The sequence below is a fragment of the Carassius gibelio genome, chromosome A23, assembly GCF_023724105.1.
Source record: "Carassius gibelio isolate Cgi1373 ecotype wild population from Czech Republic chromosome A23, carGib1.2-hapl.c, whole genome shotgun sequence".
NCBI lineage: Eukaryota > Metazoa > Chordata > Actinopteri > Cypriniformes > Cyprinidae > Carassius > Carassius gibelio.
In genome coordinates, this window is record NC_068393.1 from 7,328,433 (window position 1) to 7,351,026 (window position 22,594).

Consider the following 22,594-nt stretch of genomic DNA (forward strand, 5'->3'; position numbering starts at 1 on the left):
ACAAAATTATTTAATTTTCACTTGCGAGTGCAGTTAAACAGTTTATTAGGAACAATCAAAGCTGAATTTCAAAGCTGTCCAATGTTCAAAAGAGCTGAGAAAATCTTTTTCAGTTTTTTTTTTATATAAATTGAAAGAATATCATTGTTTGTTACATTTGTTACATTTCCATTTATTTGTTACATTTATATTATTTACATCAAGCTTTTGAATGACATAGTGTGCATTGTTATTGAAACTTGAATAAAATAGTCTAACTAGTAAAATGCTTACACATTATGTGAAACCAACTATATAAATAAATAAAAAGAGACTTACTAATGTTTATGATCTCTGCTGAATAAAGGCCTTCATTCTTTTTTTTTCTGAGGAAATCCAACACTCAAATCCTGAGGTAATCCTCATCACATCTTATTGGGGTGAATTATGTCTTATGTCTTATGTCTTATTCCTCTTAGACTGAACACTGAAAAAAAAAACCATGAAGAACAGTCTCGCTGCTTTGTTTTCTGTATGGGCGTTTACAAGCTGCAAGCTTCACATGAAACATTATAATCTCAATAGCGTGTTCAGCGTGTGAGCGTGGTCACAATAGATATAATGAAGGGTGATGTGAAAGACGGACATCGCGTTGTTTTCATATGGATTACTTTAGTTTCTGTATGATCTATCTGACCACATTCACCCTATATTTTGTTCTCTTCTTTTAGAACCACCTCAACCACATATTCAGTCTGATTGGACAGAAGCGTTTCCTGGTGAAAAAGTGTCTTTGCAGTGTGTGATTCGAGATGTTTCTGAAAACTGGAATTATACTTGGTTCAAAGACTCAAGCAAAATCGACTCCCGTGCTGAAACAAACATAAAAGGGAACAATCTCACACTGTCAGTAAAGTCCAGTCATCACGGGGCCTATGAGTGCCAAGCTGAGCTGCAGGAAAGAAACGTGTCGACTGTAAGAAGCAAACAACATTTGTTAACAGTCCATGGTAAGAATCTATTATTGTTTAGCTTAAAGAACATGTCATGGTTAAATTGTAATATGTTGCATTGTGAAATATACAGCCAATTTTAAAGTTTCATATATTTTATAAGACAGTTAATTGTGTTTCGCGTAAATCATTACCTTATGCTTATTTATTAACTGTGTTATTTATTTATTTTTCAACATTGTGTGTTTTGTAATTATTCAATATTGAGTTTTGTGCTGTTTATAAACCTCAGTTCAGGCAAAATTTCATTGAAATTTACATTTTAATAAATTTATAAAAAAAAAATATATATATATATATATATATATATATATATATATATATATATATATATATATATTTTTTTTTTTTTAAGTCTTTAAACTATTTTAAAATTAAATGAAGGACCATTATAAAATATAATGTACATTGTCAATATAAAACGTTTTATAAATATGTGATCATATTTTATGTAATTATAAAGGATCACAGCCAACAATCCTTCTGCAGCAAGATCCATCCCACGCAGAGATCTACACTGGAGAACAAGTCAAACTCACTTGTAGCATTCAAGAGAAGACTTCAAAATGGCAATATTTTTGGCAAATAGATTCACAGCAAGTGAACACTGTCAACAATCCCATTTACACTATCCAAAATGCTACATTATCTCAAAAAGGGAACTACACTTGCCAAGTAAGAAGGGGAGAGATGACATATGCAAACTCTACAATATTGACAATAAGAGGTAGGACACATATTTTGATGCAGTTTTATATATCCTGAAACAATTTTAGAAAAATTTAATTTCTGTTATGCTGTTTATTTGTGCAGAGACACCTAAAGCAAATATGTCAATAGAGCATACCTGTCAAGTATCCCGTTTTGGCCGGGAAAGTCACGTATTTTACCCTTCTTTCCCGCCGTCCTCCCGTATTAGTATTTTCCCGTAAGTCTCCCGTATTTTTATTTTATTTATTTTATTTTTTTACCTGCGTTATTAATAAAATAATAATAATAAAAACATTCCCAATCTGAGCTCTGTCACTAGTCTCGCGATAACTCCCACCTGTAGTAGCCTGTCGCGAGGAGTGTGTGAGGTCAGGTGACATGAGTTATAACTCGGGAAAAACAACAACAACAAAAGAAAAAACAGAGACGGATGATGGATGCTACAATAGAGAGTGAAGGCACACCTGCCAAAAAACCAAAACCCATGTGTAAATACCGTGATAAATGGGACAGCGAATTTACTTTTTTAAAGAATGCAAAGTCTGCAACAAATTGGTACAACAACTCACTAAAAGAGTAAAAGAAAGGTTATGTGAAATGAAAAGAAAAACTGTTAAAGAAAAGCAATATGAAATGAAAAGGATGTGTGGAATTAAAATGAAATGTAAATGTAAAGACAAGCAATGTTAAATTAACAGAAAATATGCAAATAAGCCTTTAAATAAATGCTCTTCATATATACCCTTTTGTGTTTTAATTTGGGCTATAACACCTGTCTTAAAATGTAAGGGATACTGGAGCTTTGTTGGGGTGGTGGGACTGCTCGCAATGGGCGCTGGAAAATTTCCCTTATTTTCAAATCCAAAACTTGACAGGTATGCAATAGAGTCTCAATGGAATATGTTTTACCCAACTGAGAAAGTGACTCTGAAGTGTTCAGTTGATGAAGAGTCAAATAAATGGGGCTATGAATGGTTTAAAAACGGAGGATATTATTATCTTATTGGGGTGAATTATGTCTTATGTCTTATGTCTTATTCCTCTTAGACTGAACACTGAAAAAAAAAAAAAAAAAAAAAAAAAAAAACATGAAGAACAGTCTCGCTGCTTTGTTTTCTGTATGGGCGTTTACAAGCTGCAAGCTTCACATGAAACATTATAATCTCAATAGCGTGTTCAGCGTGTGAGCGTGGTCACAATAGATATAATGAAGGGTGATGTGAAAGACGGACATCGCGTTGTTTTCATATGGATTACTTTAGTTTCTGTATGATCTATCTGACCACATTCACCCTCTATTTTGTTCTCTTCTTTTAGAACCACCTCAACCACATATTCAGTCTGATTGGACAGAAGCGTTTCCTGGGGAAAAAGTGTCTTTGCAGTGTGTGATTCGAGATGTTTCTAAAAACTGGAATTATACTTGGTTCAAAGACTCAAGCAAAATCGACTCCCGTGCTGAAACAAACATACAAGGGAACAATCTCACACTGTCAGTAAAGTCCAGTCATCACGGGGCCTATGAGTGTCAAGCTGAGCTGCAGGAAAGAAACGTGTCGACTGTAAGAAGCAAACAACATTTTTTAACAGTCCATGGTAAGAATCTATTATTGTTTAGCTTAAAGAACATGTCATGGTTAAATTATAAAATGTTGCATTGTGACATACAGCCATTTTTATAGTTTCATATATTTTATAAGACAGTTAATTGTGTTTCGCGTAAATCATTACCTTATGCTTATTTATTAACTCTGGTATTTTTCAACATTGTGTGTTTTGTAATTATTCAATATTGAGTTTTGTGCTGTTTATAAACCTCAGTTCAGGCAAAATTTCATTGAAATTTACATTTTAATAAATGCATTAATATATATATATATATATATATATATATATATATATATATATATATATATATATATATATATATACAGTATTGTTCAAAATAATAGCAGTACAATATGACTAACCAGAATAATCAAGGTTTTTAGTATATTTTTTATTGCTACGTGGCAAACAAGTTACCAGTAGGTTCAGTAGATTGTCAGAAAACAAACAAGACCCAGCATTCATGATATGCACGCTCTTAAGGCTGTGCAATTGGGCAATTAGTTGAAAGGGGTGTGTTCAAAAAAATAGCAGTGTCTACCTTTGACTGTACAAACTCAAAACTATTTTGTACAAACATTTTTTTTTTCTGGGATTTAGCAATCCTGTGAATCACTAAACTAATATTTAGTTGTATGACCACAGTTTTTTAAAACTGCTTGACATCTGTGTGGCATGGAGTCAACCAACTTGTGGCACCTCTCAGCTGTTATTCCACTCCATGATTCTTTAACAACATTCCACAATTCATTCACATTTCTTGGTTTTGCTTCAGAAACAGCATTTTTGATATCACCCCACAAGTTCTCAATTGGATTAAGGTCTGGAGATTGGGCTGGCCACTCCATAACATTAATTTTGTTGGTTTGGAACCAAGACTTTGCCCGTTTACTAGTGTGTTTTGGGTCATTGTCTTGTTGAAACAACCATTTCAAGGGCATGTCCTCTTCAGCATAGGGCAACATGACCTCTTCAAGTATTTTAACATATGCAAACTGATCCATGATCCCTGGTATGCGATAAATAGGCCCAACACCATAGTAGGAGAAACATGCCCATATCATGATGCTTGCACCTCCATGCTTCACTGTCTTCACTGTGTACTGTGGCTTGAATTCAGAGTTTGGGGGTCGTCTCACAAACTGCCGGTGGCCCTTGGACCCAAAAAGAACAATTTTACTCTCATCAGTCCACAAAATGTTCCTCCATTTCTCTTTAGGCCAGTTGATGTGTTCTTTGGCAAATTGTAACCTCTTCTGCACATGCCTTTTTTTTAACAGAGGGACTTTGTGGGGGATTCTTGAAAATAGATTAGCTTCACACAGACGTCTTCTAACTGTCACAGTACTTACAGGTAACTCCAGACTGTCTTTGATCATCCTGGAGGTGATCATTGGCTGAGCCTTTGCCATTCTGGTTATTCTTCTATCCATTTTGATGGTTGTCTTCCGTTTTCTTCCACGTCTCTCTGGTTTTGCTCTCCATTTTAAGGCATTGGAGATCATTTTAGCTGAACAGCCTATCATTTTTTGCACCTCTTTATAGGTTTTCCCCTCTCTAATCAACTTTTTAATCAAAGTACGCTGTTCTTCTGAACAATGTCTTGAACGACCCATTTTCCTCAGCTTTCAAATGCATGTTCAACAAGTGTTGGCTTCATCCTTAAATAGGGGCCACCTGATTCACACCTGTTTCTTCACAAAATTGATGACCTCAGTGATTGAATGCCACACTGCTATTTTTTTGAACACACCCCTTTCAACTAATTCAACTAATTGCCCAATTGCACAGCCTTAAGAGCGTGCATATCATGAATGCTGGGTCTCATTTGTTTTCTGAGAATCTACTGAACCTACTGGTAACTTGTTTGCCACGTAGCAATAAAAAAATATACGAAAAACCTTGATTATTCTGGTTAGTCACATTGTACTGCTATTATTTTGAACAATACTGTATAATTTTTTTTTTTTTTTTTTTTTTTTTTAAGTCTTTAAACTATTTTAAAATTAAATGAAGGACCATTATAAAATATAATGTACATTGTCAATATAAAACATTTAATAAATATATGATCATATTTTATGTAATTATAAAGGATCACAGCCAACAATCCTTCTGCAGCAAGATCCATCCCACGCAGAGATCTACACTGGAGAACAAGTCAAACTCACTTGTAGCATTCAAGAGAAGACTTCAAAATGGCAATATTTTTGGCAAATAGATTCACAGCAAGTGAGCACTGTCAACAATCCCATTTACACTACCCAAAATGCTACATTATCTCAAAAAGGGAACTACACTTGCCAAATAAGAAGGGGAGAGATGACATATGCAAAATCTACAATATTGTCAATAAGAGGTAGGACACATATTTTGATGCAGTTTTATATATATCTAGAAACACTGATTTTCTACCAAAAAAAAACAAACAAACAAACAAACAAACAAAAAACACAAAAAACAGTGTTATTATTATTCATGTAGAAAAGATCTGAGAAAATCTTTTTCTATTGTTTTTTTTATATATATATATATAAATTGAAACAGTTTTATGAATTTAAAACAGTTAGAAAATGATTTTACATAAAAATAAAAAAAAATAAAAAACTGTGAAAATATAGTCCAATCAGTTCGGACATTGCACAGTGCTCATTCAATAAATGCACAGCTAAACAGATGAGTTTTAAGTCTAGATTTAAGTCTAGCCCAGTGTTTTAGCACATCTGATCTCTTCTGGAAGCTGATTCCAACTGCAGGCAGCATTGTAACTAAAGGCTGACTCCCCTTGTTTTGTGTGAACCCTTGGTATTTCTAACTGACTCGATCCTAGTGATCTGAGTGCTCTGTTAGGTTTATATTCAGTGAACATATCTGCAATATATTTCTGTCCTAGGTCATTTAGTGACTTATATACGAGTAAAAGTACTCTAAAATCAATCCTAAATGTAACTGGAAGCCAGTGTAAGGACCTGAGGACTAGGGTGATATGCTCACATCTTCTGGTTCTAGTCAGAATCCTGGCAGCAGCGTTCTGGATGAGCTGCAGCTGTCTAATGGTCTTTTTGGGAAGGCCGGTGAGGAGCCCATTACAATAGTCCATCCTGCTGGTGATGAAGGCATGAACTAGTTTCTCCAAGTCTTGGCTGGAAACAAAACATCTAATTCTTGCAATGTTTTTGAGATGATAGTATGCTGATTTAGTTACTGCTTCCGGCTTTGCTACCGTTCGGACGTTCTAGCTTACTGCTCTGCCCTTGCTTCTTATTTCTGTACTTTTCTCTGATTTTTCTAAGATTTTTACTTCAGCAGATCAGCACAGTGCTCAAACAACAGATTTTTGGCACAAACGCTAAAACTAAAAACACTGGGACTGGAATAATACTACAAAAAGAAGACTTTGTCTCCAACTGCGAACAGCTTACATTCCGGAGACGGGAAAACAACTGCCTACCAAACAGAAGAGAGAGAAAATGCCTCCTGTTGGATCTACTTGTTGCATAAACTGCTGCAAACTTCTACAAAGGATTGTGATTCTTGAAACAAAGTTACTTTCTGGACTTCCAAAACAGACGGAACACTTAGCAGACCGTCGTCATGGACCCCCTCAGCAAACAGCCGGTCCCATGAATCTTCTGAATCTCAACAGTTTATACCAAGTGTAGAGGAAGAAGCCGAAACTGATCGCCACACTAATCGTTGACACAAACAGGGAGCAAGACCCAAAGGAACACAAGATATCAGATTGTCACGAGTTTCTCGTATTGCTGCCATAGCTTCCTCTACCCCAGATTCGACTATGACAAGGCTTGTGAATACTAGTATTCTACCACCCCCTATACATCTGGAGAACAGATTTCAAGCATTAATAAATGTGGGTGAGGAATCCCCAAATTTAAACATGGATCTGATCAGCCAGCAGCAAACATTGCTACTAACAGGCGCTCAAGGACGAGCAGACAGCGGCTTTCAGCTCAGAGCGCAGCCGAGCCAAGGACTCTGATTGTGGGTTGACTCTGTTATCAGAAACATCCGTAGCAGGAAAACAACAACATGCTGCCTTCCTCAAGCAACGGTCTCTGATGTGAACAAGGAACTTCAGAACATTCTGATGTAGCACAAGACTGCAAATCAAATCATCATCCATGTGGGGAAGAATGATATTCAGAAAAGATTGGTCAAAACTCCTTAAGAAGGACTTCATTGAACTCTTTGAAACACTTCAAAGACTCAAAGTTCAGTCGTTCATCAGTGGACCACTCCCAGCAAGGGGAACAAATATGTTTTCACGGTTGCTTGGGCTGAACACATGGCTACAAAGATCTTGTAATATAAAAGGAGTACATTTCATCGACAACTTCAATCTTTTCTGGGAACATAGACAATTGTTTATTTTTTTAATTGTTTGTTGGGACTAAACTCTCCCACTCATTTGCTGCTAGCCCGCAGATATCAACTAAAAAACGGTGGGCCCCCCAACCACCAAAGCCTGTGGGCCCTGTTCCTATGAGAGCTCTCCGACCGCTGCCACAACGCCAGGGCCCAAACCCTCGATCTGCTAAAGGTGAACCAAAAACAACTGATAGCAGCACTCAGTGATATGTGTCGGGTCCCCCGGGGAACTCAGTGTGCCTGTAGCTTTCTCTATTTCAGTTTTATCACGTGATAGAAAGTCTAAGGCCTTCTCAAGCCGAAGGGCAAACTCATCCAATCTGCGGCCTATTATGCATCAAACTAAGATTGATGTAAAGACACAAAGCACTGCCATCAAGTTAGCACTTTTAAACATTCGCTCACTAAAAAATAAATCATTTCTAATCAATGACTTTATAACCACAAACAATCTGGATTTTATGTTTCTAAATGAAACATGGCTAGAAGACAGCTGCAGTGCAACAATCCTAGATGAAGCAGCACCCCCCCTAACTTCACTTACATGACTGTTTGCAGGACTGTTAGGAGAGGTGGGGGTGTAGATGCTCTATTTAAAGATGTCTATCAATGCAAGCAAGTGTCATTTGGTCAGTACTTGTCTTTCGAATATCTAGGGATTGTGCTGAAAGGTGCTCCACGCATTGTGTTTATTATTATTTACAGGCCCCCAAAATACTCTCCAGCCTTTGTTGAAAAGGTCACAGAAATGTTAGCAATAATTTCCTCAGAGTTTGACTGTTTTGCAATTGCAGGGGATTTTAATATTCACATAGATAATGCAGAAAACAAAACTACAAAAGAAATGATAACGTTTCTATACACCTTTGACCTGATTCAGCATGTGCATGGACCCACACACAATGGTGGACACACTCTGGATCTAATCATCAGTAGGGGTCTAAACATTTCATCCATTGTTATTAAGGACGTAGCACTATCCGATCACTTCTGTATTTTCTTTGATATATTGATCTCTGCTACCACTGAATCTTGATCTGTCTCTGTCAGAAGGAGATGCATAAACGAGAACACGAGTGTACTATTTATAGAGGCTATATCTTTAACACCAAGCATTTCTGCAGACTCTGTTGATATTCTTCTTGATTCCTTCAACTCAAAAGTTAAAGGGGGGGGTGAAATGCTCGTTTTCACTCAATATCCTGTTAATCTTGAGTACCTATAGAGTAGTACTGCATCCTTCATAACTCCAAAAAGTCTTTAGTTTTATTATATTCATAAGAGAAAGATAGTCTGTACCGATTTTTTCCGGAAAAACACGAGCGTCTGTAGGCGTGACGTGTGGGCGGAGCTGAAGAATCACGAGAGCCAGTAGGCTTTTGCGCTGATAGCGTTTGGAAGCTTGAGGACAAAACCAACCAAAAACAAACCATGGCTAACAGTCAGATTCAGCGTATATTTATGATCCAGAGGCTGAAATTTAACAAGAGCAGCAGCAACAACAGCGGCTCTATGTGGTATGTACTGAAACTGTATATATATTTGCTTAGCGGTTTTGGAAAATGATTAAGTTCCATTTTGTCGTTTTTTTTTTTAAGCTGTACATGTGGAAAGTGCAGTTTGATGACAACATCGCATGTTGTTTACTTGATGTGCTTACGCGCCGATAGCTAAGTTAACAACACAGAGATATTTGAAGCAGTTTTACTCACCGCCTGCGGTTCCAACACACGATCGTGACCCTTTTTCATTGGGACTGCATCATCCTTAAGAAATAAACGATGTGCAAATCCGTCGTCAAACTGGGCCTTGTTTGTTTTGCATCTTCGAAATGCAGGGGAACAAACACAAACACTTGCACAACTCCGTTGATGCTCTGTAAAAATAAACTCCATCCACTGGTCCCTTAATGCTGTTTCTCTTTAGGTAATCTGTGCAGGGTTGTCTTGCCCTGGCAACCAAAAACACACTCCTTTTGTGACATTTCGCGACGCTCTTGCTTTGATCAGTGAAGTCTGTTGTGCTCTCAGTGCTGTGCTATACTGGAGCGTGCGCTCTTCCGGCAGAAGTGCCTTAGGACCCATATAAGGAAATTCCGCTCCATCTAACGTCACACAGAGCCATACTCGAAAAAAACTTTCCGAAACTTGTGACAAACCGGAAGTAGTATTTTTGGAACAGAAATACTCCTTCAATCATACAACTTAATTTTTGAAACTTTGTCCATGTTTAGCATGGGAATCCAACTCTTTAACAGTGTAAAAAACTCAGTATGCATGAAATAGCATTTCACCCCCCCTTTAAGAATGTTATTGATGATATTGCTCCAATAATAGTCAGTAAGAAAACAAACAGACAGAAATCAGTTTGGAGAATATCAACAGCAGTTCAGACTATGAAAAGACAATGCAGAAAAGCAGAGCGGATGTGGAGGAAGACGAAACTTGAAATTCACTATAGCATCTATAAAGACATCCTTCATGCTTTTAATGTGAAACTAGCCACAGCTAGACAGAACTTCTTCTCAGACCTAATAAACAGTAACTTAAATAACACTCGTACTCTTTTTGCCACTGTTGAGAGACTGACAAACCCCCCAAGTCAGATTCCCAGTGATATGCTATCAGACAGCAAATGCAAATGAGTTTGCTTCTTTCTTTTCTGAGAAGATCATAAATATCAGGAAGGCGATTAGCACATCCTCAAGTAATGCAGAGGTCAGACAGATTCGGCCAAAATATCAAAAAGATACTATGTCTATTTTTGAAACAATTGATAGCAAAATTCTGGAAGACATAGTGCTGCAACTAAAATCATAACACAATTTTGAGCAATTTTAGACCAATATCTAATCTTTCTTTTATAGGCAAAATTATAGAAAAGGTAGTTTTTAATCAGCTGAACAAATACTTAAACTCAAATGGATACCTGGACAATTTTCAATCTGGTTTCCGACCACATCACAGCACAGAGACAGCACTCATTAAGATAAAAAATGATATTCGCTTAAATTGAGACTCTGGCAAAATATCGGTGCTGCGTTTGACACTGTCGATCATAACATACTACTAGAGAGACTGGAAAACTGGGTCGGGCTTTCTGGGATGGTACTCAAATGGTTCAGATCATACTTAGAAGGGAGAGGCTATTATGTGAGTCTAGGAGAGCATAAGTCTAAGTGGACATCCATGACATGCGGAGTCCCACAAGGGTCAATTCTTGCACCGCTCTTGTTTAGCCTGTATATGCTTCCACTAAGTCAAATAATGAGAAAGAACCAAATTGCCTATCACAGCTATGCTGATGATACCCAGATTTACCTAGCCTTATCTCCAAATGACTACAGCCCCATTGACTCCCTCTGCCAATGCATTGATTAAATTAATAGTTGGATGTGCCAGAACTTTCTTCAGTTAAACAAGGGAAAAACTGAAGTCATTGCATTTGGGGACAAAGATGAAGTGTTCAAGGTGAATGCATACCTTGACTCTAGGGGTCAAACAACTAAAAATCAAGTCAGGAATCTTGGTGGTTCCAAGTCTTGTGGAACTCTGCATGTCATAGACATCCACTTAGACTTATGCTCTCCTAGACTCACATAATAAACTCTCCCTTCTAAGTTATGTGAAACCTAATACAAGTATATAAAAAAAAAAAAAAAAGAGAGACTTACTAATGTTTATGATCTCTGCTGAATAAAGGCCCTCATTCTTTTTTTTCTAAGGAAATCCAAAACTCAAATCCTGAGGTAATCCTCATCACATCTTATTGGGGTGAATTATGTCTTATGTCTTATGTCTTATTCCTCTTAGACTGAACACTGAAAAAAAAAAAAAACATGAAGAACAGTCTCGCTGCTTTGTTTTCTGTATGGGCGTTTACAAGCTGCAAGCTTCACATGAAACATTATAATCTCAATAGCGTGTTCATCGTGTGAGCGTGGTCACAATAGATATAATGAAGGGTGATGTGAAAGACGGACATCGCGTTGTTTTCATATGGATTACTTTAGTTTCTGTATGATCTATCTGACCACATTCACCCTATATTTTGTTCTCTTCTTTTAGAACCACCTCAACCACATATTCAGTCTGATTGGACAGAAGCGTTTCCTGGTGAAAAAGTGTCTTTGCAGTGTGTGATTCGAGATGTTTCTGAAAACTGGAATTATACTTGGTTCAAAGACTCAAGCAAAATCGACTCCCGTGCTGAAACAAACATACAAGGGAACAATCTCACACTGTCAGTAAAGTCCAGTCATCACGGGGCCTATGAGTGCCAAGCTGAGTCGCAGGAAAGAAACGTGTCGACTGTAAGAAGCAAACAACATTTTTTAACAGTCCATGGTAAGAATCTATTATTGTTTAGCTTAAAGAACATGTCATGGTTAAATTGTAATATGTTGCATTGTGAAATATACAGCCATTTTTAAAGTTTCATATATTTTATAAGACAGTTAATTGTGTTTCGCGTAAATCATTACCTTATGCTTATTTATTAACTCTGTTATTTATTAATTTTTCAACATTGTGTGTTTTGTAATTATTCAATATTGAGTTTTGTGCTGTTTATAAACCTCAGTTCAGGCAAAATTTCATTGAAATTTACATTTTAATAAATTTATTAAAATATATATATATATATATATATATATATATATATATATATATATATATATATATATATATATATATATATATATATATATATATATATATATATATATTAAGTCTTTAAACTATTTTAAAATTAAATGAAGGACCATTATAAAATATAATGTACATTGTCAATATAAAACGTTTTATAAATATGTGATCATATTTTATGTAATTATAAAGGATCACAGCCAACAATCCTTCTGCAGCAAGATCCATCCCACGCAGAGATCTACACTGGAGAACAAGTCAAACTCACTTGTAGCATTCAAGAGAAGACTTCAAAATGGCAATATTTTTGGCAAATAGATTCACAGCAAGTGAGCACTGTCAACAATCCCATTTACACTATCCAAAATGCTACATTATCTCAAAAAGGGAACTACACTTGCCAAGTAAGAAGGGGAGAGATGACATATGCAAAATCTACAATATTGACAATAAGAGGTAGGACACATATTTTGATGCAGTTTTATATATCCAGAAACAATGTTAGAAAAATTAAATTTCTGTTATGCTGTTTATTTGTGCAGAGCCACCTAAAGCAAATATGTCAATAGAGTCTCAATGGAATATGTTTTACCCAACTGAGAAAGTGACTCTGAAGTGTTCAGTTGATGAAGAGTCAAATAAATGGGGCTATGAATGGTTTAAAAACGGAGGTTCGCTTAAAGATGATAAGGACATTTCAGTTTCTAGAAACACACTCTCCATCAGCTCAGCAAAAGTGGGTCATTCAGGACAGTACACCTGCAGAGGAAAACATCTGGCGAGAACATTGGTAACAACTACAAGAGAAACTGAAGCTGTGCAACTTCGTATTCAGGGTAAAACTACTTATGATATTCTATGATTAATAGATATGAATGAAAAGGGAGAGACACCAAGAGAGTCCTTTGAAAAAGCTGTTGAATATTTCGAACTGCTTTTAAAAATATGATTTTGTATGAATTATCTAAAAGGAAGATTTACAGGTACCTTAAAATTCATTCCAGTGAAGAAGCTGTATCAGTGTACAGTGGTTCATGTCTGCATTTACAGTTTCCCATCTACCTTTCTTGACAGCGATCAAACACTATTAGCAGCATGGGTCAATTCATTTAGTTTTGGATAATAAACAGTCCTGGGAAGGTTACATTTAAAATGTATTTCACTACAGATTACAAAATACAAGCTTTAAAAAGTAGTCAGTATGTATTTCATTACATTACTCAGGTTTAGTAACTTAATCTAAATACTTAAGAATACTTTTAAATACTTAAGTTTTGTAACATAAAATAAACATATGAACTTAATGTCTTGCTTTTATGCTTTCCAACTCTAAATAAATGTGACCTCTACTAATATTTGTTTTCTTTGCACTTTAGTTTTAACAACATCAGTTTTCCACAGAATTTCTATTAAAAAAAAAAAATAATAAAAAAAGTCATTAAAATCTTCCAATTAGTATGGATTCGATTTGAATACAATGAATGGGATTTCATGTTTTACGCTGCATTCCAAGTTTCAAAACGAACCCAGACAAACCAAACACATAATAAAAGTAGCCAAGACAACTGGCACAGTTGTCCAAGTTCTACAATAGATAGGTTCAATGAATTGACCAAACTTTAAACTATTATAATCCTCTCTATGAAGAAGCGATCGGGCTCGTTTCAGTCGCAAGCAATGTCATTATTAACGGTGCTTTTGGGAAGCACACCTCAAGGCTCGCAAAAATTCAAGATCATTGGTAGCCCTTCGGGAAGGAATTCTTCAGGTTTTGGTAGCCCAAAATTTATTTAACTAGCTCGAGAGAAAAGAAGAAAAAAAAGACATCGGCTGAACTTTATTATGGACAAATCAGCATGATCAGCAAAAACAAGTAGCATATCGGGATGTAATGATGCAACAAATTTACGATTTGATCAAATTCACAATACAGATTACTCCATACAATTTTCTTACGACTTATTCATATATATATATTTTTTTACAGAATGAGGTTTAAGACAAATTATAAATGACAATGTGTCATTATATTATTTATCAAGTCAAGTCAAGTCACCTTTATTTATATAGTGCTTTAAACAAAATACATTGCGTCAAAGCAACTGAACAACATTCATTAGCAAAACAGTGCGTCAATAATGCAAAACGACAGTTAAAGGCAGATCATCATTGAATTCAGTTATGTCATCTCTGTTCAGTTTAAATAGTGTCTGTGCATTTATTTGCAATCAAGTCAATGATATCGCTGTAGATGAAGTGACCCCAACTAAGCAAGCCAGAGGCGACAGCGGCAAGGAAGCGAAACTCCATCAGTGACAGAATGGAGAAAAAAAAACTTGGGAGACAAAATGCTGCATATTTCTTTGTGAAATTGAAATGTTAAATAATAAAACTTTAAATTTCGAAACAAATCCTAAATAAATAAATAAATAAATAAAAAAAAAAAAAAAAAAAATATATATATATATATATATATATATATATATATATATATATATATATATATATATATATATATATATATATATATATTAAACTAAAATAAATATCTCCATATTAACAAAGGCTTTGTCTGTGTTCTATTTTAAATCAGAGGAAACCATTTGAATTACTATCCAAAAAAGATGCTAAATACATGTCAGTTGTATTGTATAATTAAAAAATGTGAAGTAAAAACAGAATGGTCCGATTTTAATTTTGTGAACGAGACAAATGTCACTCTCTGACAGCATGTGCCACTAATGGAACACCAGGGATTTAAAGGCTGCTGCTCTTTTAAGACCGAATGCACGGATCCAATATAATAATGCACAGGAGATCTCTTTCTCCACTGTATACGTTCACTTAAGACATAACCGACTGTGTTTACGAGAAAACCTGCAGATACATTAATTTATAGATAGTTTTGTGTGTATATGTTCATTCAGAAGCAAGGATACGCAAAAGATGAATCATGTGTAGCTACGCGCATTGTCTGAAACGCGGTTCTCTGTGTGTTTTGAATGATTGAACGCAAACTCCGAATGCACGCGAATGGTTCAAAATTATTGAATCGGCAAGACTTAGAAATAAGTGCAAATTATCAACTGCGATCCGTTTCACCCCTACAAGAGAGTGAACAACGCAAATCAAGTTAAGAATTTGACATCACTATTAAAAATAGCCCGTCGGGCAGGGGGGTGATTCATTTTGGACCCCGGCTGGAAAAAACACTAAAGGCCCCAGGACATCGGGCTTGCGATTTCGCGAGCCCTGCACCTCAGATCTATCCAGTTTGTGAACCATTGGTTTCCACACTGGTTTCTTTAAACAAAATAAATTATTATTTTAAAATATTGACTCAAAAGAATCAAATGGTTCTGATTCAAATATCTATTCACGAATCGGATCACAAGCTTGCATTACTAAGCCAAAGATTATCTATTATTGAACATTTCGAATAAATAAAGACTTAAAGTTCATCTGTAAAGCACATAAAGCTATCGTTTGACTTTATACACTTTTATGATTCATATGAATCTGTTAACTGAATGCAAAGTGTGAATTCTAGGAGAATGTTTGTCGTGATAATGAGCATGTATTCACGCTCACTAAGACTTGCTAAATTAACAGGCTGCTGCATGCAGGTTTTTTTTTTCTTTTTTTTTTTTTTTTCAACTGAGAATTAGTTGCCACATTGGTTAAAATCCCCAAACTGTTTACTCAAATATTAAATTAAGAAATTACATTATAATTAAAAGTAATCACTTTGTTATTCTAAAATACTTTTAAGATGTAGCTGTAATCTGATTGCCCCTTTTTTTAAAATGTAATTATAATGGAATAGTTATTCATATTTTGTATTTTAAATACGTAACACTGTTACATGTATTTTGTTACTCCCAAGCCCTGATAATAAATAATAAAAAGCACATGCAATTCAAGACAGTTTTTGTTTAAAGGTGGTTCACTGTTTCTAATTTTTAACATCTGTTGCTCCTAGACATCAAACCAAAACCAAACATCACAAAACATGTGTGGTTTGAGTTGTTCTACGCTGAGGAGAAAGTCCAGCTTAAATGTAATATGACAGGAGTAGGTTGGGAATATCACTGGTATAAAGGCTCAACCCTTCGGATCACACATCCAGAATTGACCATAGATGCAGTATCTCTGTCTGACCGTGGTAATTATCACTGTAAAGCAAAGAGAGGAGACTTCTCAGTGGACAGTGAGACTCTACAAGTGCGAGTTCAGAGTGAGTCCATAATTTACCTCTTTATAATTTTCAATTATGTAATATTATTCTCATTGTGCATTAATTTAATTTATGATGCCTCAGTGAAATTCCCAGGAATTGCATGAACATCTTAGCATTAATTTCTGTATGATCTATCTGACCACATTCACCCTCCATTTTGTTCTCTTCTTTTAGAACCACCTGAACCACGTATTCAGTCTGATTGGACAGAAGCGTTTCCTGGTGAAAAAGTTTATTTAGAGTGTGTGATTCAAGGTGTTTCAGAAAACTGGAATTATATGTGGTTCAAGGACTCAAGCAAAATCGTCTCCAGTGATGAAACAAACATAAAAGGGTACAATCTCACACTGTCAGTAAAGTCCAGTCATCACGGGGCCTATGAGTGCCAAGCTGAGCTGCAGGGCAGAAATGTGTCGACTTTAAGAAGCAAACAACATTTGTTAACAGTCCATGGTAAGAATCTATTATGGTGTAGCTTAAAGAACATGTCATGGTTAAATTATAATATAGCCATTTTTAAAGTATCAATACATTTTAGAAGACTTTTCAATGGATTTTGCAGTCTTTCAACTATTTTAAAATTAAATGAAGGACCATTATAAAATATAACAATGTTAGAAGAATTTAATTTCTGTTATGCTGTTTATTTGTGCAGAGCCACCTAAACCAAATCTGTCAATAGAGTCTCAATGGAATATGTTTTACCCAACTGAGAAAGTGACTCTGAAGTGTTCAGTTGATGAAGAGTCAAATAAATGGGGCTATGAATGGTTTAAAAACGGAGGTTCACTTAAAAAGGTTGAGGACATTTCCTTTTCTGGAAACACACTCTCCATCAGCTCAGCAAAAGCGGGTCATTCAGGACCGTACACCTGCAGAGGAAAACATCTGACGAGAACATTGGTGACTACAAGAGAAACTGAAGCTGTGCAACTTCGTATTAAAGGCAAGTAAAACTGCTTTTGACATGATATTCTATGATTGGTACATATGAACAATGCCTAAAACTTGATATTACAAGCACTTCCTTTGTCTGTTTGAGTCTTTCAAGGAAAGTGCCACAGTTTTTCCATATTCCACTATGTTCTCCCTTCCATGTAGACGAGTTGATACGTGTCTCTCCCGTCTCAGTGTGTGCACTCAATCCGTAGCACGCGGCGCCAATATGATAGTGTTTGGCTTCGCACAATTTATTCCTTAGGATCCAAACAGGGATGGATTTAGAAGCCACCAAACACTTCCAAGTTTTCCCTAATGCTGAGTTCAAAGTACTGCGAAGTGCTCTTCCGCCATACATTCTAGTTATAATTTTTTTATCCGCTTAGAAAATTGCCATGTTTTATTTTGTGTCACAATACTTATTCTTGTAACTACTCATGTAAACTTCTTTAAATGGGGAAAACATGGAAGTATTTGGTGGCTTCTAAATTAATCCCTGTTTGGATCCTAAGGAATGAATACTGCTAAGCTAAACACTACCATAGTGGCACCACGTGCTACAATGATTGAGTGCATGCACTGAGACGGTAGAGGTACATACAGTATCAGCTCTTCTAAGATGAGGGAATAACATAGTGGAATATGGAAAAACGGTGGCGTTTTCATTTTAGAAGAATCACTTTATGTATTCAATTTATTACATATAAACAATTCAATAAAGAATACAATTTAACTAATTAATCATGATATCAAATTTATCCATATTCAAAACATGCTTGTAATATGTACTTATTTTTACAAAATAACTGTATTTATACGGAGCCCCGCACATAACATGTAAGAAAAAAATTAATAAATTGCGTGCACGATTTACTCATTCGTTCCCTCAATGTACTAAAACGTGCACACGATTACTATTGCATTCCCTCGATTTACTATTTAATTCACTAGATTTCTAAATTGTGCTCACATTTTATTAAATTGTTCCCTCGATTTGCTAAATCATGCGCACAATTTAGTAAATTGAGGGAGCGCAATAGTAAATCGAGGGAAAGCAATAGTAATCATTTTAGTACATTAAGGGAACGAATCAGTAAATCTTGCACACAATTTAGCCTACAATTTTTTTTCCTAAATGTCATGTGCGGGGCTCCATATATTTGTGCAATATTTTAAAAAATAAAATAAATACATATTGAAAATACAGTATAATTATTAATAATAATAGATGCAAATAGTTATGAACTATGTCATTATGTTCTTGAGTACGGACTGGTATAGCTTCTTTACTGTTGCACTGACATTTGTATTATAAAGTGGAAAACTGTCAGTGTTTGCAGCTTTCTAGTTATGTTGAAAAGGATTTTCACTAAGTAACTCAGTTCATTCAGTAGTAACAGATTATCTAGACCATCAAGCATCTTCAAATCAGGTATTTGTTTGAAGATGGTACACTTTTTTCTAATTGTAACCTCTTTTGCTCCAAGACATCACACCAAAACCAATCATTAAAAAACATGAGTGGTTTGAGTTGTTCTACACTGAGGAGCGAGTTAAGTTTGATTGTAACATGTCAGGAGTAGGTTGGGAATACCACTGGCATAAAGCCGCAAAGCCTCTGATCAAAAATTCAAAATTCACCATCGACGCAGTATCTCTGACTGACACTGGTGACTATCACTGCAAAGCACAGAGAGGAGACTTCTCAGTGGATAGTGAGACTCTACAAGTACGAGTTCAAGGTGAGTTAGACTCTTCTAAAACATATAAACTACCTCTGTGACCGTTTCATATATAGGATATAACCAATCAACAAATTGAAAATGATTAGTTATCATGTTAAATGGACAGTTTCACCCAAAATGACATGACAATTCTGTCATAATTTCACACTTTCCATGTTGTTTCCAACATGTATGACTTTCCTCTTCTGTGGAACACAAAAGATATTTTGATATAAATTAAAAATGCAAAATTTTTGTCCATTTTAAAGTCGTTGGGGTCTAATGTTGTTTTGAACCCCAATGACTTTCAGAATGTATTTATTGAAGGTAGGCGATTTTGGAAGGCTAGCAATAGCAAGCTAGCTTTGGAGGCATAAGATTCCACCCTGCCTGCTAATCTCTCTCCAAAGCCACGCCTCCTTGAAAACACATGAATGCTCACAGGCAGTAAATTTTCACCGGTGAGAAAACTCACTCAAATCAAAGACTATTAGAATAATAACGCCCATTTTGCTCGCAATAGCATATTGGAACGCACTGATGACATATCATGTCTGCACCAACAGGGAGGTATCCAAAAACATACATTAACAGGCAGGTAGGACAGCCTATCATAGCTCTCGGACTGAGACTATGCTCCCACGCCTTCCTTAAAAAATATAAATACATATTAAACTTGTAGAGCACTTAGTAACTTAGTGATTGTTATTGGGATGTGAAGAGACTTTCAACCATCATAACAAAAACAAACAAAAAAAGTTATTCAACCAAATCAACTACTGTGCCTTTAATGCTCAACAAAAGAAAGGAAATTCATACATGTTTGGAATGATATGAGATTGAGAAAACGATGACAGAATCACTTTAAAAGTGTAGTTTACTGCATAATATGCTTTGAACATATGTGACCATGGATCACAAAACCATTCTTAAGTGTCAATTGTGAAATGTATACATAATCTGAAAGCTGAATAAATAAGCTTCCCATTGATGTATGGTTTATTAGGATCTGACATTATTTGGCTGAGATACAACTATTTGAAAATCTGGAATCTGAGGGTGCAAAAAAATCTAAATACAGAGAAAATTGCCTTTGAAATTGTCCAAATTAATTCTTAGCAATGCATATTACTCATAAGAAATTAAGGTTTGATTTATTTATTATACAAAACATGATATGGAACATGATATTTAGTTAATATCCTAATGATTTTTAGCATAAAAGAAAAATATGTGAATATATTGCTAAAAATGTTCCCCAGCGATTTTGTGATTTCAAGTATACATTCTGAATAGTTACTAAAACTGGTAAAAGGAAAAGCATTAAAGGCTATCCTGATTAGATGGCTCACTGTGAATTATATCTATTAAAAAAAAAATAATAATAAAAAAAGATAAAGTAACATACAGTATTACTTTGCTCTAAGCTCGTCCACCAGCATTTCTGAGTCTGAAGACTGAACTGATCGACATCATGACCGGGGATGTGACTCTCAGGTGTAACATCTCAGACGGCAGACAGTGGAACTACACTTGGTTCATGAACGGACAGCAGCTCAATGGATCCTCAGATGTACTCAAAGTGACAGGAAATGAAGAAACAATCAAAAGTGAATTCAAGTGCAAGGGAATAAACACAGAGAGACCGCTGTACTCTGCTCTGAGTGACGGCTTTGTAGCCAATAATATTAGTGAGTAATGGGAATATTTATTGTTAAACCTGTTTCATATAGTGTGTAGATGTGAATAACTTGTGCATTAGAATAATGTCAGAATGCTTTTAAGATAAAAAAAAATAGTTTATAGATTTTATTTTCAATGAGATTATATATATTTTGTCAACATGACAGACAAAACAGACAAAAAAGAAAACTCTTATCTATATATAATATATTATTCAATGTTCGAAGGAAATGTTGATTTAACTCACTTCATCTAAATGTGTGCATTTTCCCTCATTATTACAGTATTTAAAAGGAAAATACTGCTAGCCATCGCAGGATGTCTTGTCTGTTGTATTTTTATCCTGATCATTGGATGCATCATTCTAAAAATCACCCATAAACCAGGTACAATCAGCTATTAATACATATACTGCTGAAATTAAGCTTCTTTATGCTTTTGGTACTTAGTTTGAATCTCTCAATATATGCACATTAGCATAAACAGGGTTTTATTTACTGATATTTACAGTTGGTCTATAATTTACACTCAGCGTAAACAACATTTACACTCTAATATACTTAAATATCTGCTTGCATTAAAATATAAAATTGCTTTTAAACACTTTGACATCCTTTGATGTAGATTCAGCCATCTTGAATTTGTTATCATAGACTGCCATTCAAAAGTCTCTTCTACTCACCAAGGCTGCATTTTTAAGGATTATTCAATAAATAGACAGTTAAAAGAACAGCATTTATTTGAAACAGAAAACATTTTGTAACATTATAAAAGTGTTTACTGTCAATTTTGATCAATTTAGTGCATTACTTAGTGAACCCAATCTTTGAAACAGTAACTAGAAATGCAATGGCACATACAGTACAGTAAAGAGGACAATCATACAGTTATTATTGTTGCGATTGTCTAACATCGTCACATTTTACACTCAGTATTATCTTGTGTGTATTTAGTTACATTTTACATAATGTACAAAAATGTTAATTTCTTATCATCAGAGGTAAAAGAAACACCAGAGGATTTGTTTTTCTCAATGACAGACTCCAAGAACCGTAAGTGTTGCTTTGTGTGTGTGTGTGTGTGTGTGTGTGTGTGTGTGTGTGTGTGTGTGTGTGTGTGTGTGCGTGCGTGCGTGTGTGTGTGTGTGTGTGTGTGTGAAGAATTTCTCTGTAAATTTATATGGGTTTTTGATTACTCTTCAGAAATTATTTCACCCATGAAGGAGTACATGGACAACAGACAAACAGAGCTGGAGGGTGGGTGCTACTAACATTACAATCAAATGATTTAATAATACTATCTTCCAAACATTATACTTTGTAAAACATATTAAGTGATTCCAGGTGAACAAGTTTTGGCTCGTATTACAAGCCAAAAGTATGATTTTGTAAAAAGTACTGTAAAAGTAATTGCCACACTATCTCTGTATTCATCCAGAATCTCAGGGAAAAGCAGAACTAATCTCTGACTGTGCTTCAGCTGTTCATGAGGACAGTGTGATTAAAGGTAAGAGACCTAACAAATGGGTCCCCTATCGATATTTCACTTGTACTGCGTCTTGCTAGATGCTATGGGGCAAAAGTCATTTTATAATTCTGCAGCGAAACTGTACACCCATTGGTTCTTGCAGTATGCTTTAAAAATGAATCAATGGCTTGGCAT

At 35.3% G+C, this 22,594-nt stretch overlaps 1 protein-coding gene across 43 annotated transcripts in view; it reads left to right on the forward strand.

The window, feature by feature from the left end:
- LOC127944672 (basement membrane-specific heparan sulfate proteoglycan core protein) overlaps window positions 1-22,594 on the forward strand; it is a 262,930-nt gene that overhangs the window by 60,876 nt on the left and 179,460 nt on the right. For 25 of the 43 annotated variants that reach the window (XM_052540809.1, XM_052540826.1, XM_052540788.1 and 22 more), the window contains 8 exons: window positions 711-989; window positions 1,456-1,719; window positions 3,021-3,299; window positions 5,407-5,670; window positions 11,768-12,046; window positions 12,539-12,802; window positions 12,889-13,182; window positions 16,329-16,424. In XM_052540809.1, the coding sequence (XP_052396769.1) occupies window positions 711-989; window positions 1,456-1,719; window positions 3,021-3,299; window positions 5,407-5,670; window positions 11,768-12,046; window positions 12,539-12,802; window positions 12,889-13,182; window positions 16,329-16,424 (2,019 nt within the window). Of the gene's footprint in view, window positions 1-710; window positions 990-1,455; window positions 1,720-3,020; window positions 3,300-5,406; window positions 5,671-11,767; window positions 12,047-12,538; window positions 12,803-12,888; window positions 13,183-16,328; window positions 16,425-17,241; window positions 17,371-22,594 lie in introns of all 43 variants that reach the window. The other 18 variants (XM_052540789.1, XM_052540827.1, XM_052540828.1 and 15 more) reach the window with 17 other exon arrangements.